Source organism: Mauremys reevesii, linkage group 26, assembly GCF_016161935.1.
Source record: "Mauremys reevesii isolate NIE-2019 linkage group 26, ASM1616193v1, whole genome shotgun sequence".
Classification (NCBI taxonomy): Eukaryota; Metazoa; Chordata; order Testudines; family Geoemydidae; genus Mauremys; species Mauremys reevesii.
This window is the reverse complement of record NC_052648.1, coordinates 2,894,156-2,911,652: the sequence shown is the minus strand read 5'-3', so window position 1 is coordinate 2,911,652 and position 17,497 is coordinate 2,894,156. Positions and strand designations below refer to the sequence as shown.

The window sequence follows — 17,497 nt, the reverse complement described above, 5'->3', positions numbered from 1 at the left end:
GAGGCCGGACTATTATAGGGCCTCTGACTGCTCCCATGAAAAGAACCCATACCAAGGTGCTCAGCCTCGCAGACATTTTGCCAAATAACAAAACTTACAGTGAACTTAATGATCTAGGAAACCAAGGTGCTTCGGATCACAGCTGGCTCCAGGGAAGGTGAAAATGGCAAAACCTACCAGTCGGTGCCCATTACACGTCCCTCCCTGAACCAGCTCGAGCTCCAGCGTCTGACTGTAGCTCAACCTGTCGAGACTTGTGCTTTCAGCTCTGGAGGCCCCTGGTGCAATCCGTGCTTTGTTGGCCAAACTGGTGGCTGTCACAGCAATGGAGGAGGAAGAAAATTACCCAGATGTTTCTGTGCCTCCAACAAACTGCACTTGGCGTTTGGTCCGGAACGGGGAAGCTAGCAGAAAACCCAGGCAGGAAGAGGGGAAGAGACCACAGGAAAAGGAAGCCCATTCGATAACATCTCGGGAGCACACTCGCATGCCAGCCAAGCCCCTGGCTTTGCACCTGGGGCCCCTCTGAGTAACAATCCCCAGAGCTCCGAGGGGAGAGCACCCTGCTCTAAATCCTCTTGGCACAGCGCTACTCTTACCTTGGTCACGGCCATGGCGCTGGCGTGTCCCCAGATCTCAATCAGCTGCTGCCGACCAAACCTGTAATCTTCCAGCAGCTCCTTCTCGAGGGCTTCTGCCTCCACGCGGCTGCAAGGCAAGAGGCAGGGGGCTGTGAGGATGTCGGTGGTATCCCCCACGCTGCACCTGCACGCTCAGGCCGAGCCTTTCCAAAGCGGCTGCCCACAGCCAGGCTCCTGGGGCTATGCTTAGGCTCCGCCCCACGTGACCGGCTTTTGGGACGTGCCAATCAGCCAGGAGCTCCCACTGGAGTCTGAACCAGCAACCGGTCGCTTGCCACTTCGCATTCGAGGCCTGTGTTGTGACATGGGGCCCTGCAAGCACCAGCCTCGGCAAAAATGCTCCTGCCAGCGAGTTGATTCAAAGGAATCTCTTTTGCAACCAATCTCCAGCCCCGCTGGCTTTCCCGTGTGATGGGTAACATCCCCGCCCGCCTCCCCGCCGCCCCAACAGGGCAGGGTTTGGTGGAGGAAGGGAATAATTATTAAGTGGCTACGTATCCCAGACCTCAGCCTTGCCCCCCATTGCCCCCTTCCGGCCCTCCCACCCGGCCGCGGCTAGTTCAGAAGTCAGACCTTCCGCTGGATCCTTCTGGGCGAGCTCCCCTCGCTCGTTTGCCAAATCCAGCTTTGGAGGGACTTGAGCTCCCACAAGTACCTGGCAGGGTTAATCTGGGCTCAGCCGTATCAAAAGACAGAGCTGTGCACGCCTGGCCCTTCTCGGCACCCAGCCCCGGCCACCTGCGCGTGGTACAGCGGCGGGAGAACACGCTAAGGGAAACCGCCCGCCGAGGAATCTGTATGTTACAAAAAGCTAAACAATGCGTCACTTTTTCATTCACTGGTGATCCCAAAATGCTGGCTTTGGAAGTGGACAATGATTGTTCACATCTGTTGGCAGCTCTAGCCATTTTGCCGCCCCAAGCACGGCGGCACGCCGCGGGGGGAGCTCTGCCAGTCGCCGGTCCCGCGGCTCCGGTGGACCTGCTGCAGGCGTGCCTGCGGATGCTCCTCCGAAGCCGCGGGACCAGCGGACCCTCCGCAGGCACGCCTGTGGGAGGTCCACCGGAGCCACTTGCCACCCTCCTGGCGACCGGCAGAGCGCCCCCCGCGGCGTGCCGCCCCAAACACGCGCTTGGCGTGCTGGGGCCTGGAGCCGCCCCTGTCTGTTGGGTCACCTGACTGAAGGAAGAGGAAACCATGTGCTGTCTTCAGAACAATGCCATTTCATTTGTTATTAAAGGTGAGTGGGAAATCCAATTCGCTGCGATGGCCACAAGACCGGGTTCTTTGGGGACAAGGCACCGGGACCCTGGGGTCACTGTCAAAGTCAGATTTGGGGCAATCTGGGAAGTGGGTGGCGTTGTATCCATTTACACTGAGGATCCAATTCTTCACTACCATGCACACTGCATGTCATTGTCCCAGCGCAGAGTGAGCGTGGGAACTGCTACCATTCTGAGCTGGTGGTATTTCATGCTCACTTTGCACGGGGGTCAATGGCACACAGTGTGCAAAGCAACAGGGAATCACGAAGCCATCCAGGAGTTTTAAAAAATATGTATCTATTTCTGTTAAACAGCTGCCACCGCCCACTCCCAGAGGTGGCTGCCTCACTGTAGTGGGTGATCTGTGTCTATCAGCCACCATTCACGTACACTGCTACTACTCAGCACCTTCCACTTGCAAAGCATTTTACGAGCCCTACGACTCCCCTATGAAATAGCCAAGTACGATCCCTGCTTTATCAGTGGGGAAACTGAGACAGAAAGGGCGTCTTAAAGCCACAGATGTTGTTAGCAGCAGAAAGGGCACCCTCAGAACCTTTTCACCACAGCAGCGGCTTGGCTCTGGTCCACCAGGAGGGCTCCCCGCTCTGGGTGTTGCACCACCACCCAGCAGCCCCTCCATCAAGGAGCCATTGGCCCAAACCTGAGCAGAGCTGCGACCCCTCAACGCCAGTTATGCCACTCTGCCCCTTGTTTGAGTGGGCCCCCAGACCAACTGTTCTGGGCAGCCCTCTCCCCCGCCCCAGCAGCACCCATGCCAGTGATCCGCACTGTGCGTAATGTGCATATGGCCGCAGGCACCACTGAGCAAAAGAGCCGGGATTCGAACCCCTCGCCATCCCAGCGCTCAGCCTCCTGCTCAAACCACGAGCCCACAATTGTCTCCCAATTAAAATCACAAACTCAGACAGTTAATTAGGCTACTGGAAAAACAGGCACAAGGGACGCAGCTTCAGTGTGAAATGTCCTTGCTTTCAGTCAGCTTCCGGACCTGTTATTTAAATGTAGCCCATAGCACTTAACGTACATCCCAGGCCACCCCAGACAGCCCAGAATTCGATATTCTGCATGTCCTGCACTGCGTGTTACCGGACGCCAAGGCCCAGCAGATTCCGCTGGGTTAGAAACTGAAATAGGCCCAACCTCACTGCTGGAAAGCGCCTGGGGGTCTCTGAGCTCCAGCTCCAGCAGGTTGGGTTTATGGTGATGATTCGCAGGACAGTAGCCCCTAGAGGTGGGGTCTGAGATCAGAGAACAGCCCCTGCCCCGAAGGGTTTGCAACTTAGGGCAGGCTGACCAAGGAAGGGTCGTTATCCGAACGGAGCAACTGATCCAAGATCCCGCACGGAGCCAGTGGCACAGCTGGGAATTGCACCCAGGGCTCTAGTGTCCCAAGCAGGTACCTTATCGCCAGGAGCGGCGCCAGAGTTTCTGGCGCCCTAGGCAGAATTCGGGGGGCGGCATTTTATGCGCTCCCCATGGGGCGCGCGGGAGCTTCCAGTTCCACTCCCATCACGCTGCCAAAGAAGGACCCTCCGCCGAAATGCCACAGGCGACAGCGGCAGTCATTGAGCTGCTCAATTGCCTGCCGCTGTTTTCCGCGGCACGTCGGCAGAAGCTCCTTCTTCGGCGGCGTGACGGGAGCGGAACCGGAAGCTCCCATGTGCCCCGTGGGGAGCGCACAAAATGCCGCCCCCCGAATCCTGGCGCCCTAGGCAACCGCCTAGGGTCGCCTAATGGAAGCACCGGCCCTGCTTATCGCCCACGAGCTGCCGTCCCTGAAGCTGACGACACCGTCCCAGCTCTCTGGCGCGGGGAGGGGCCGTGCTCAGAACAGCCAAACAGCTGAGGCCAGGGCAGCATCTCGCCCACGCCCAGGTGCACTGAGGGTTCATGCAGATCCTGGGCCTCTCCCCCAGCTGCCTGGCTTAAACTCACCAAACCTGGGCTCAGACAGACAACAGGGAGGTGGGGAATTCCACAGGCCCTGGCTTTCATCCCAGCATGCCTGGGGCAGGACCCCGACCACTCCTCCGGGATCGATTGCAAGAGCTTTCCAGCTTATTCCACGGGCCGTGACGGGGCCTAGGAGAAGAGCTCTGTGATGCAGCCATCTGCCAGCCCTCCTAGACCAGGATCTCGCCTGCCCCTGCTGCGCAGAGAAAGCTGGCAAAGCACAGGGCAGTAATGTGCTCTCGGTGGCCAGACTCACTTGGAAGATGGGCAGCATCACGGAGCCGCAAACACGGGGGCCTTTGGAAACTTCCCAAGCTATTTCCTTGGATGCTTGGGAATTTGGCGGGTTTGGAGCTGGAGGATTTGTTCTGACCTGGTTTTAGTTTCTACCCTGGCCCAAAAGTTTCCTGTGGCCCAAACCCCTGTTGAAAGCAGCGACTAATGTACCCTGGGCTCACACCCTGTGGCTCTGCCCCCTCTAAAGGCTAGTCAATGGGCAGCAGATTTTGAGCCTGCTGATGCTCGTTGCCAGGGCCGGCTCTACAGTTTTCGCCGCCCCAAGCAGCGCGCCGAATTGCCGCCACGGACGGCGGGGGCAATCCATGTGCCCTTAGGGCAGCACGCGTGTTTCCGTGGCGGCAGCAGCGTCTATGTTTAGCTGTCTGGAGAGGCTTCAGCTAAACATAGAAGCTGCTGCCGAATTGCTGCCGTCGCGGAAACGTGCGTGCCGCCCTAAGGGCACACGGACTGCCCCCGCCGTCCGCGGCGGCAATTCGGCTGCTTGGGGGCAAAACAACAGGGACTGCCGCCCCTTGCAGACTGCCGCCCCTTGCAGACTGCCGCCCCAAGCACCAGCTTGGAATGCTGGTGCCTGGAGCCGGCCCTGCTCCTTGCAGAGCTAAGGAGGTGCACGCTCCCTGATCCGGGGGTTCGAGCCCCGCCGTCGCCCCTTCCCCTAGCAAAGGGGATTCAGCATCAGTGGTTTTCTAGATCATTAAGTTCACTGTAAGTTTTCTTATTTGACAAAATGTCTGCAAGGCTGAGCTGATCCCAGCCCTTTGAAATAGGTTTTGTCCCCATGTGCCTCCGCTGCGAGCTGCTGCTGTCCAGTAGAAAGGGCCCGGTCGCAACATTTCCACCATCTGTTTAATCAGCACTCAAATAGCCAGCTGCAGCCGAACCGGCCCAGGAGCCCGGCGCATGGACCCTCGCTGCCAGCACGGCCGGCTAAACCACACAGCGGATCTTCAGCGACCGCAAACACCCGGCTGTTTTGGCCTGGCTCCACCCGCGCTCTGGAGCCACTGAATGATGGTGGTCGAGATCGGAGGCTGCCCCCATTCTCCTGAGGCAGCTGCTCGGGGACTGGTTAGGGCTGCGTGCGTCTTTCAGATTCGGACAGGAATCCGTCCCGTTCTCAAATACAGCTACCAAGCGCGGCCGCAGCAACGCCCTGGTCATAGCCACCACCAGAGCCGGGGCAAAGCGGCGCTGCGGTGGCCGGTGATCAGAGGGCGCCAGCAGCCTGAGAAGCCATAAAGGGGTCAGTGCCATGGTCTCCCTCCCTGGAGCTAAACTGAAATAGGCAGATCGCTGCATTTCACCCTCCACCTGGACCCTCCTCCCCCGTGGCAGCAAGTGGTACCGCACCCTGTAATACATCAGCCACGGGGCCCAGGAATTTATTACTTATGATTTGTAGCAGCCCCTAATGTAAGTGGACTCCGTTTTAGAACGAAATCCATCTGTGCGTTCTCAAATGTTCCGACACCAGGCAGGGATTTATGCATCCAGACGGCTGGGTCCAAACCCTCTGGTCTCTTTGAGACTCACTCATCCAAGTCAGTGTAAAGGCCTTTTTTTTAGTTTAAAAATGATCTAAATCTACATCACCCTGTTACTTGTGTTCAGAGGGGTGTGTCCAAAACTATCACAGCAGGCAACAAAACTCGGCATCCGTCCATTGCCTATTTTCTGGCATAGCACAAAGTGAATTGCAGCACCTGAGCTAGGGTCAACTCTGAATAGCCTCTGAAGGTCCAGAGTTTCTCCGTCTGCTCCAGCCACTTTGCAGCACTCAGGCATAGAGACATCAAGTGGTGTAGTTGGTTCCCTGGCAAGCTGCCCCCTCTCACTTGGTGCAGGGAGCTGGAAGTGTGGGGTGGCGTGCCCCTCAATGACTCTAATTCCCAACTGATGTAAGGTCCCATAGAGACCACGGCCAGCCGGTGACGGGCTGGAACTTCCACAGACACACCATGAGAAGCAGGGCTGAGCTGCGCTGAGCATATCTTAGGGCGCAAGAAGAGAGCATCTGGGCCAAAGAACTTATCCTAACCACACAGACACACACTCCCCCATGGCTGAAGCTGGAACCTTATTGCAAAGGTCGGCGCACTTGGGCCAGCTGGCTGAGAAGCCAATGCTGGTCACAAAATCGTGTTTGAAACCAAGAGAAAGCTGGAAGTTGCCACGAGCGTGACTAGAGCTCTAGTGACCACAGCCCCTAACAAAATGTTAGTGACGCCGTAGGATGAGCTAATTATCGCACACAAGAGACTAATTGACATGCTGCACTCCTCACTGAGTTTCTGCATAAAATTAGTGGCTTTCACTGCAGCTCATCCCTGGATACAGATTTGCTTGATGAATTTGGGACAGCCAAGTTTAAATGAGTTTCTTAAATCCCTTCCCTACGCGTGTTGATGTGATTCCCTATAGTGTGGTCTAACAAACAAGCATCTCCTGGGCCAGTCCCTTAGCTAGCATGAACTGATGCAGCTCCATTGGTTTCCACTGGTTCCCTGGACCCCAGGCCTCAATGGCAAAGGTTGAATCACAATTAAAGAACGAAAGATACAGGCAGCAGTTCAGATGCACTTTGCCGTTCCACCACCACATTCTACTGACACGACTCATTGCTCAAAACCTAATTCCGGAATTAAGTCCCCATTGTGCGGAGCACTGAGAGGCCCCGGTAATTGCTGCCGAAAGATGCCATGAGTAACGGCAATTCTTGTTGTTAGACTAGATGGTACCCAGGGGTAACAGTAATAACACAGCTTCACGGGCAAAGTGGAAGTGTTCTTTCAGCGTTAATTTGCTGCTAACAACCTGATGCTTAAAGTCAATTCAGGCATTTCTCAGATCCAAACCCATAGCTTCTTGGAATTTAATTATAAGCCAAAACAACAGATGGGCAAGAGGGTTTCCTCCAGCAGCTGGTGTTCGAGCACAATTCCCCAAATTCTTCTGGAATAGGAAATTGCAGAAATTCCCCCTCATGTAACAGAAAAGCAGGCGATGCCCAATGTGGGTGTCATTCAGAAGTAACTCCGCTGAACATAATGGTATTAGATCAGTGTATGCGAGAGCAGAGGATTATCATCGCCAAATGCACGTTACAGTAGCATCCGGAGATCCCCATTGATCAGGGCCCGGTTACGGGAGGTACCACACCAACCCATGGTCAGACAGTTCCTGCCCTGAAGAAACACAGCGTGGGAGGGGAAACAGCATCATGGAGAGAGGCAGTGACTTGCCCAGGGTCACCCTGGGAACAGCACCAAGCTCCTGGACCATGCTGCCTAAGCATCACAGCATCATAATCCTCAGCGCTCGGCTAGTGCTTTTCATCCATAGATTGCTCCCATTTTATAGACGGAAAACTAAGGCGTGGAGAGGCAACGTGACTAGCCCAGTGCCAATAGCCCAGTGGCAGAGCCAGGACCAGATCCCGGCTCAGCCGAGGCCCAGTCCAGGGCACTCCAGGCCTGCCTTGTTCTACCAGCCTCTTCTCCCATCTTTCTTCCTTCAGAGGCTCATCCGATTCCTGCTGCTGGATGGCTCAACAAATGAAGCGCATTTTCCTAGTCCTTGGGTGCCCCCTAGTGAATTCCAGCCCAGGGCCCAGCCCCTGCTACAGAGACCTTGGCCCCGTCGTGGCATTCCTCTAAATCCCAGGTTCGGGGCACACACACACACGGAAGGCTATTGAAGGTTTTTATCAGGTGCGAAAGCTTTGTCCTGGCAAAGTGCTCCACAGCCCTGCCGCAAAAAGCAGCTGCATGGAACCCTTCTTCTGCAGGTTCCCTCCACTCCCAGCCACTCAAAGCCTGGCTTGAATAGACACCGATATCCACAAGCCTCCCTAAGCCCAGCCCATCACATCCCAAAGTTGAGTGCAGCCGGGAGTGTGTTAAAGCTGAGCGGAGGAGATGGGGCATCATTCAGCTCTGGCGATGCCTCTCTCTGTTACCCTGGGTTTTATTTCACAGCCGTTTGTCCCTCCTTTTCGGTCCCAAACACTTGTGCTGCAAAACTCATTGGAGCCCGGAGAAGCAGCCTGGCATCTCGGAGCCGCGCAGCAGTTCTACCAGCGGGAAGGATGATTGGGGGTTTACAGCTGACGAGCCAGACGGAAACTCAGGAGCCCCTGGTTTAACTTCCAGCCCTGCCACTGACTCCCTTGGGTGACCTTGGACAGTCACTTGGGCCAGAGTGGTTCAAATAGCGCCGCCTGGTGGCGATGGAGCCCTTTGGAGAATTGGAGCCCTTGAAAATCATTTGAAGATTTGGGCTTCAGCTCCCCACCTGTAAAACGGGGATACTGATCCTGGCTTTCTCCCACTCCTGTGTCTGTCTTGTCTTTTCTCTTACATGTACGTACAGCACCTAGCACAATGGGCTCCAAACACAGCTGAGGCCTCTAGATGATACTGTCATACAAATTATAATAACTACTCATTAACCTGGGGCAAGTCCTTTAGCCTCCGTGCCTCAGTTTCCCCACCCACAAAAGTGGGATCACTGAGGGTTGACTCTAAAGAGCTTCGAGATCATTTAGACAAAAGACATTCCGGAAGCCCAATGCATTCGATTTTTGTGAAACAAGGAAAAATGAGCAAGGCTAAAAATAGATTGGTAGATTAGATAGAAGCTATTATCTCTCGCTCCTCCTCACCAGACTCTTAAATACATTTTCCCATTTCCTCTCCCAGCATTGGGCTCTCTAGAGAGATTAATCTCATTCCATTTAATTCGCACAGGGAATTCAAGAACGGCAGAACACAGAGGTACCTATCAGCCAGGAGATGAGTGAATGTTTAATGGGATGTTTTTGGGATGCTGCACATCAGGAGCTGGATGGGAGGCAGATATACATATGTAACATTGAAATAATACAGTAAATGCTAAAGGCAATTTTCAATTAGTGTCAGAGCAGCATGGGGAGGTGGGGTGGGAGGGGACATCTGTATTAAAAAAGCTGCACAAAGCATTTGCTTGCCAAAGGGTTGATCGGATTCTTTCCCCCACCCCTTCTTCAAAGGCAGTCGGAGAAAAGCAATTATTTTGGTCATTAATGCACAGTGTCCCTGTCATTATGGGTATTGTTAGCAGCTGCCTTTGTACTCACACTTAACAAAAGCCCCTTATTACAATCCTGTGTGTCTTTAAAAAAGATTTTCTGCCTCTAAACCAGGGGAACCATCTCCTTTAACTCCTGCTGGAGGGGTCAGGCTGGGAAAAAACCCGGTGGTACTCTCCCACACCTCCAGGTCTACCCACTCCAGGCACCACAATGAGATGCCACTCTCGGCGTAGCATGGAGCCCTTCATAACATATTCAGCCCTCTAGTGTCTTGTGTGCATTGGGAAGCCGTGAAAGCGTTAAGTGTTGACATGTAACTGCCAGCATTAGGTTTCAGGGAGCTAATGACGCAAATGAATGGGAAAGGGATTTTGCTTAATGGACATTTTCCCCTCCCTCCTTTCAATGACACTTATTTAACTCCAAGGCCTAATTAACCATGGGAAGAAAAGATGGTTGTTTAAAAAAAAAAATCAACATATTTCCACCCTTTCCATTCCAGGTGCAAGAACTCACCCCAAATGTCTTGTGAGTCCTCCAAAAAATGCTGAGCAGCATGGTCGGCTGTAACACACACCAGCCGAGGAGAGCCGCCGGCAGGGTTTGTGGCACTGGGGGCTGAGTGCCCCAGACAGTGAGTCTGGACAGGGCGTTGTGAAGCTTCTGTTCTACTCAGCCAGTTGGAACCGGACACAGCTCTGCTCTTGCAAGGACCGGACTGATCCCTGAGCACCACAAGCCCCGGGCGTTAGCCCAAAGGAAATGGCTCTCGCACCCTGCCAGCCGCTGGAACGTGCCCCGTGCCCACAGCGTAGACTCTGTTCAGCAGGCAGCTGTGGTGGCTGCTCACTGGCCTGGCCCTGTTTTCATCAAGCTATTTTCACACCCATTTCTCCAGCACTCAGCAGCGTGGCCAGGTGACAAGGGCGCAGCCCTAGGACCCAGGGATAGGCCCCTCCCCTCACCCTGCCTCGCCTGTCTGATCTATTTAGAGTGTGAGCAACTAGAGGCAGAGACTGGCCCTGCGTCTGTGCGTCGCACCAGGAGTCAGTGGCAGGGCTGGGACTTGAAGCCAGGTCTCATGAGTCCTAGTCTTGCACCTTCCCCACAAGCCCCGCCATCAGGGGGGATTTGGTGCCCTGGTGGGGCAGCATCTGAGCTGTCCAGCCCAGCTAGACACACTCATTCCCCCAAGCGAGCATCCACTGACCAGGATTCTGCTGAGCTCCCGCCTCCCAAAACCCCTTTGCAGGGCAGGGCCGAGTAGCTCAGGGCGCAAGGTTGTAATGTCCTGCCCATCAGCAGAGCAGCGATTTTAGACTCAGCTTGCACAGCTAATCCCCCATGGATGGGCCTTGCTTTGCGTGCATGAATCTAATAGCAACGGGGACGTAAAACGGAACAAACTGGAACTTCAAGTCCCCTCCCAGAGGCCCCATCCCCCGTAAGTTTGGATTCTTCAAACCCCTTCAGCATCCTCCTCACTGCTGTTTGGAGAAGAGACGGAGAAACTAGTTAGAGGTGCGGGCGCAAACGCGGCTAATGTCAGTGCATTGGGTTTTTTGTGTGTTTTTTTTTTTTAAGGCTGTCAGTTTAAGAACACCCACTAATAGTTGCTGTGGTAACTGACACAAAGGATATGTTAATGGTGGAACTGCACTTTCAGGTCACTCTTTGTAGCAAGGGGGTGTGTGAGGAGAGGGAGAGAAAGACTTCTGGGGAAATTCATTAGCACAAGGGAAAAAACGCTCACTTAATAATTGATACCCTCCATTTACTCCCTGTTGGTCACTGTTGTTCTTTGAGTGTAAGTAACTTCTCCCAGCAAAAGGAAACACACGGCTGGGAGAAAGTATGTGTGACGGATTCCAAATGCCAAACTGCAGCCCAGTTCAAGGAGGGCTGACGAGGTCTAAACCGCCACCGTTTTCACTGGAGAAGGTTTCTAGACACTTAGCGACAACAGAATTTTTTTTTTTAAGTCAATGATGGGTTTTCAGAGTTGCTGGCTCACGTGGCTGTCTCCTCACCGCTGCTGCTGTTTTTCTTAACCTCAGGTGAACACACCAGATTCTGAGCTTTCAGTTCCAAAACGGTCAGTTTCCGGCCAGCCTGGTTACAGAGAAAAGCTTGAAAACGTGGCCTCCAACGGCTGAAAGGCCAGAAGGCAAATAAACAGAACCCAACATGTGTTCTTTTAAAAATCTCACAATCCTTAAGCCAATCTCACAAACTCATGATTGTCGCCTAGATTCAAACATCCCCCAAACACCGTAGAGCACCACAGCTCCAGCCGACCCCAATGGAAACAGAACTGGGGGGCGGGGGGGAGTCACCTAGCCTGTGCTGTGCTAACTCTGGAGGAGCAGGGGTGAAGATGGGATTATACTGGCCCCAGCTAAGTAAAAGGCTCCAGAAAAGCAAACCAAGGCAGTACTTCATTTGTGCCAGGGATGAGCCCCAGCGCCTCCGGGTTTGCAGCATCAATTACAGAAGTAAAAAAAAAATTTGCTGGAGCCCCAGCACCTCTTTCATTACAAACGAAGCACTGAACCAAGGCGCATTCTGCCCTGGGATGGCAGCCAACCGAGCTGCAGGAGTGCAAAGCCCTAGGGTCCACACGCCTGATGCTAGTGGAGCTTGATGGGCACAGGCACAGCTCACTCTGGGTTCAAACCACTTTGCCAGCCTAGATCCCGAGCTGAAAGTGCACCAGGGCCAGGCTCAGCGAGGTTCTGTCCATCAGCCAGGCTGCTTTGCATGTGCAGAGGCAGCTGCCAGTCCAGCAGCAACCGTCTTACACAGACATGGAGACAGGCTCCTCCTCTGGAAGCAGAGCACAGGCCTAAGGGCTGAGCTGCCACCAGGGGCATATTAATGATTAATCAGCTCCCAGAACAGGCTTTCCAAGGGCAATGGAAATGGAGACTCCCGAGGGACCAAAAGCAGTTTAACCCTGGATGAATCGCATGCAAGCAGAGCAGCCAGCCAGGCAGCCCCTCCCCGCTGCCCTATCCCCTCAGGGGGACAGGGGGATGTCTGGATGCGACCCCAGGGAGGACTGGGCCTGAGAGCCCAGCAGGAACCTGTTGTAATGCCAGAAATGCAGAAGCCCGGAGGCCTTTGGGGGAGGGGGAGATGGACGCAGCACAAATGCAAAGAGCACGAGTAGGGCCCCTCTCCCATTGCTGCCTCCACAGGGCGGATTCAGGGGCAGCCTGGGGGAGAAGGGGCGGGAGGTCGGAGCTGCAATTCTATACCCAGGGTTTGTAAGATACCAGTTTCAAAACAACCCTATTTTAGCCTTCAGCCCCTGGCGAAAGGGGATCTGCATCATGGCATTGCCGGGCCAGGCCCTGCCCCCCATGGCATTCCCGTCTGCCTCACCCCTGTCCCCTACGACCCGCTGTGTCTGCCCTGTGCCCCACAGTGCTCCCCATCACAAACCAAGCTCCCCCGCCCGACACACACTGACCCCATTGCTGGGCGGGGAGATGTGGGAGCAGCCTGGGCACTGTCAAGGTAAGAGCTGGGGGAGCTCTTGGTTCATCCCCCAGAACCCTGCCCCCCCAGCCAGCCCATCGCTGTTGCCTCACTGACAACGAGGGAGCTGGGTGGGCGCCCACCAGCAAACAAGCTGGCTGAATCCATGGATACCCGGGAAGCAGTTTCCGTAGCAACGGCAGCTGCTCCAGCTCTGAGCCCCTCCTCCACCCACAGGAGGCTGAGGGAGGTCGGGGCTGACCAGCCAGGCCGTGGGCACCAGGCCTTGCGCTGGCATTAGCCCCAGGGCACTGGGGAGCTCCGTGATTCTTCCTGAGGCTCCGAGTTGGGGAGGGCGGGGGATCGGGGCCAAAGCAAAGGCAGGAGCTCAGGGATTTCTGGCCTCTCAAGGGCCCTTTTGTCTGGCTAAATTCACTCTCCCTGCACATCAGATCATCTGCCAGGGGGGAAGTCCCCACCAGGGGAGACTAAAATATCCGGTGCAACATCCCATAGGGCTGGGGAGGGGGATGGTGGGAAATCAGCCCCAGGAAAATCCTTGGTGGGGGGGACAAAATCTGCAGCCCCTGCCCACTGTGCAGACACGCCAGAGGCCAGCGCGATCCATTTTCCCAGTCTCCAGACGCGTGAGCCCAGGGGCGACGGGGACGTAACAAGGCAGAACTGGCCATGCCAAGCATCAATCGATCCCAGCAGCATTTAGGACCACGCCTGGCAGCAGCCAGAGGGATGATCAAAGCCATCAAGATTTTAAGCAGCTCCATGGCCGGCACCTGAAGGTGGCTCAAGAGCTGATGAATGACTCTGTCAGGGATACCCACATCTGCTTCCAGTTCATCTGCAGGGATGGCTCTGGCAGCCACACCCCAGCTGGCTCAGCAGTCTTCCCCCCTCCCCTCCACAAATCCATTCCCACTTCTGCCCCACCCCTCACTGGTGGCTCACTGCTGCCGAGCACTGACCAGAACAGAAGTAACACCACACAGGGCACTGGTGGCAGGTGCCAGGATTCAGGGCAAGGCAGATGACCCTCAATCCTGAGCCGCAGCCCCCCAGCTATCCCAGCCCTAGGCCCCCGAACGCTTCAGCTCTCAGCAGTAGGCACTGGCAGGTCTCTCTTTCAGCTAAGCCCGGGTTCCCTTTCACAGCGAACTCCCCTTCACATCCATCCATCTTCCCTCAATCGCTTTTTAATTTTGTAATTACAGCTAAACACATTGCAATTATCCGGGAAGCTGCACTGCATCCGGCGCAGCAGCGCCAAGCTGCCGAGAAGCTCCCACATGGAGTCAACCTTGTCCCTGACCCCCGTGGGGCACAGATGGGGGCTAGGGGCTGCCCTGGCTGCTTCCCAGCCTGTGCTCAGGTCAGAGGTCCAGCACGGTCCCCAGGCCTTGACTCAGGCAGGGGGAGCTGGGCGGACTCTGGCCCAGCCCCCTGGTTCAGTGAACAATCACGGATTCAGTCTCCAGCCAGAACCTTCTGCATCCACTTCCCCCATGGTGACCCCTGGCTGGAGCTCCCAGCTCAGCAGCCAGCATCTCTGCAAACCCCCTAGGGGTCCAGGCCCCCAACTTTGGGCTGGACCAACACTAGACACTTTGGCTGGGGTAGCACGGTTGGTTAGGGGGCTGACTGGTGACATTCCTAACCTGGCAAGAGCCCCAGGGAGCCTGACCCAGAAGTACTTTTACAAGGACAGCTTATTTTGCTCAGGGAACGGGTACAAACGCCCCCACTTTTTTTTTTTGCCAGTATAAGCGGCATTTACACCAGGCGAATGGGCTGGTACAGCTATGCTGAAATAACTGCTCCAGCCAATCTTCCCTGGTACTGACCTGGCCTAAGCCTCTCACACCACTAACAGCATTAAAAGGCTCTTCGATCCTGACCAACGGCCCCCGCTACCCCCACCCTGGGGACCCCATTCCCCGCCTAGAGCTCCCTACTCTTGCACTCACAGGAGGCTGGCAAAGAGCTTGGTTTATAATGCAGACACATTTCCACTAGGCACAGAGCAGAGAGGGAGCCCAAGAACACATGGTAATTATGACCTGGGCCTGTTGATTAGATCCAGCCTGATTAATCGCACAGCTGTACCCTGCCAATGTCCTGGTGCCAGGGGCCTCAGGAGAACAGAGCTGCAAGGAGCGGGAGCGACTGCTGAAGATGCTCATTGTATCATCGCTCCAGGCTGCGTCGCCATGTGCTCACGCCTGGAGAAGCCCTGATGTGTGGGGAGAGACTTTCCCCTGCACTGCACTTGCCAGGGGCCTGCTTAGCCAGGAGCCCAGTACCACCGGGGGTGGGGGGGAGAGGGGGGCAACCTGGCACTAAAGGGACCTTTGCACCAGATCACGCCCATAGCAGGAGCAGAGCATCTGCAAATGGCTGCTGAGCGGCTCTGCATCCGCCCTAGCTCCCCGCCAACTCCCTCTGTACCTTGGACAGTTCCCGGAGCTGTTCCATCCACTAGCAAGGCCGGCACAGGCCAATCAGCCAAGGAAGAAGGGAAGCCCTGGGGTCCCAGAGGAGAGAAGGTGCCACCAGCACTCAGTGCTACCTGGAATCCGTGCGAGGCGGCTGACAGCTGGCGAGGGGATGTGCGGTGAAGTTCGTACCTTCGCTGGCCGCAGCTCTGCACAGGCTGAGATGCAGCATTATGGGTGGAAGCTGAATTCTTCGGAAGCACCAGTCAGCAGCTGATGGAGCAGACTGATGCCAAGACAGATGGAGCAGGTGGTTGGAGACTGCCGGGAAGGCCCTATGTGCCATCAGCCTAGGCTGCTATCTAGTATGTGTATTACAGTCTCCCCAGCTGAGATCAGGGCCCTGCTATGCCAGGCGCTGCACAGACAGTGAGCAGCAGTCTCTGCCCCAGAGAGCTCCCGTCTGAAAAGACAGAGTGGGAGGGGAAACTGAGGCACCAGGCGAGGCAGGAACATGCTCAGGGTCACCCAACAGATCAGTAACAGAACTGGGAATAGAACCCCTGGCCAGCAGCCCTAACCACTAGGACACACTGCCTCCACCCTTTCCACATCTCCTCTCACTTGTTCTGTGCTGCTAGCACCATGGAAAGCCCCCCCCCGCACCCCTAGGGTGCCACTTGCCCCCGCTGGCTGAGGAGGCTGAAGAGGCAGCTGCAGGTCCAGAGCTTTCCTAAGGGCCGAGCCCACCCTGACGAGGGTTCCCAGGTCCTCGTTCCTGCAGCCCCACACGCAAGGGCTTGGCCAATTCAACCCTCCCTGTGCAGCCACGTCTGGAGAGGACACAGCCAGTGCTCCCCCAACCCCACCTGCTGCAGGGACACTGGATTCTTCTCCCCAAGCTGCAGCCTCTGTAGGGGGAGGTTACCTTCCTCCTGAGCATCTGGCCCCAGGCCATGCAGGAGCCACTGGCCTGGGTGGATGGAGTAGCGTTCAGGGCCCCTCTCAGGAGAAAGCGGCCCCACCCCAGCAGACAGAACAGGCCCAGTCTAGAGCCGGGACAGCGTCGTCTCTCCACCCCTGCTACATGAGCCCCGATGGTGCATGACCCCCAGCACACAGCAGGTCCCCCAACCTGCCCCGGGCCAGCCTGCAGGAGTCACCCAGGAGGGGTGCAGCAGGTATCTAAGCAGGGCCCTGGCCCAGCTGGGGATATTCCAGCTCCAGGACAACTCGGCTCCCAGGAGCTGGGAGTGGAAGAGGGCAGGCTCAGGGTCCCATTTCCAGGGGTGCTTGGCCGGTGGGTCCTCCCCCAGGGCAGGGTGATGCCAGCTGGCCCATCCTGGTAATCCTGGCTTTGATGATGCTCTGGGGTGTGCCCCATTCCCGGTCAGCCATGGGGAACAGCTCTCATCAGCTTGTCCCGTCAGCGTGAAGGCTGAGCTGCATCGTTGGGTCCCTGATACAAGTGCCACATGATTTCTCTCGCCTTCCCGGGAGAGGCATCCCCAGAAGGGCCAGGAGACCCGAGCAGCTGACAGCCCCTCTGCATGTGGGGGCAGGGCTGGGCGACACCCCCAGAGGCCGTGGGCCATACCTCGTGTGTCCTCCATGCCGCCCCTCTGCTAGAATGTGGAGGGGCCCGGCCAATCCTCCCGCCAGGGACTGAGAATGGAAGTCTCTTCTCTCCTTGGCCCTGGTACCCCCCGTCTGGGTTCCCCAATGAGATCACAGCGACTGCACTAATCCAGACCATCCCAGTGCTCTGGACACCTCCCGCAGCCCTGCTGAGCCACCGCGCCTCCTGTGCGCCAGAGACAAGGGACAAAAACCGCTGCCAAAGGTGGCAGCTGGATGGCCCTGGATGCCCCAGAGGTGCAGCCGATTAAGATTCCGTGCCAGTCCAGGGACCTGTCAGCTGTGGGAATTGTTCATTCCAGCTACCGAACTACCCACGGGGCTCAATGGCCCTGACTAACGCTCGGAACTGGTGCCGTCTGCCCTCAGCTCAGCCCAGCGCTGGCGCCCGAGAACAGCACAGCTCACACGCCACCAGCACCCACTGCCCAGCTCGGTGACAACAGGGAAAGAGTGTGCTCAGAAACAGCAGCCAGCGTCAGCCGTCGCGCCTCAGCCAGGGCCAGGACGGGCGCACTGTCATGGACCGAGGCAGCCCTGCCTCACCTGGGGAACCCAAAATAGCTCAGCACGCTCACAGCTCAGTGCCTCTCTGCTTCCCGAGTGCCCGGGCCGAAGGGCAGGGACACTGCAGGTGGCTCAGAGGAGAGTGTCTGCCAGCACTTTTGAATG

General features: G+C 56.3%; 1 protein-coding gene and 1 long non-coding RNA gene across 10 annotated transcripts in view; both read right to left on the bottom strand.

Annotated features, from left to right (window-relative positions):
• The window catches only part of YJEFN3 (YjeF N-terminal domain containing 3), a 56,832-nt gene that overhangs the window by 27,158 nt on the left and 12,177 nt on the right, over positions 1–17,497 (bottom strand). For 4 of the 9 annotated variants that reach the window (XM_039515505.1, XM_039515504.1, XM_039515502.1 and 1 more), the window contains 2 exons: positions 15,322–15,473; positions 600–708 (listed from right to left, as the gene is read on the bottom strand). In XM_039515505.1, coding sequence (XP_039371439.1) covers positions 600–708; positions 15,322–15,419 — 207 coding nt within the window. In that variant the 5' untranslated portion in view covers positions 15,420–15,473. Of the gene's footprint in view, positions 1–599; positions 709–15,321; positions 15,474–16,784; positions 17,220–17,497 lie in introns of those variants that run through there. The other 5 variants (XM_039515501.1, XM_039515500.1, XM_039515507.1 and 2 more) reach the window with 3 other exon arrangements.
• On the bottom strand, positions 11,233–12,862 carry LOC120391632. The gene is made up of 2 exons (XR_005591419.1): positions 12,730–12,862; positions 11,233–11,366 (listed from the first exon to the last, which is right to left on the bottom strand). It is a non-coding gene; the product is annotated as an uncharacterized LOC120391632 (long non-coding RNA).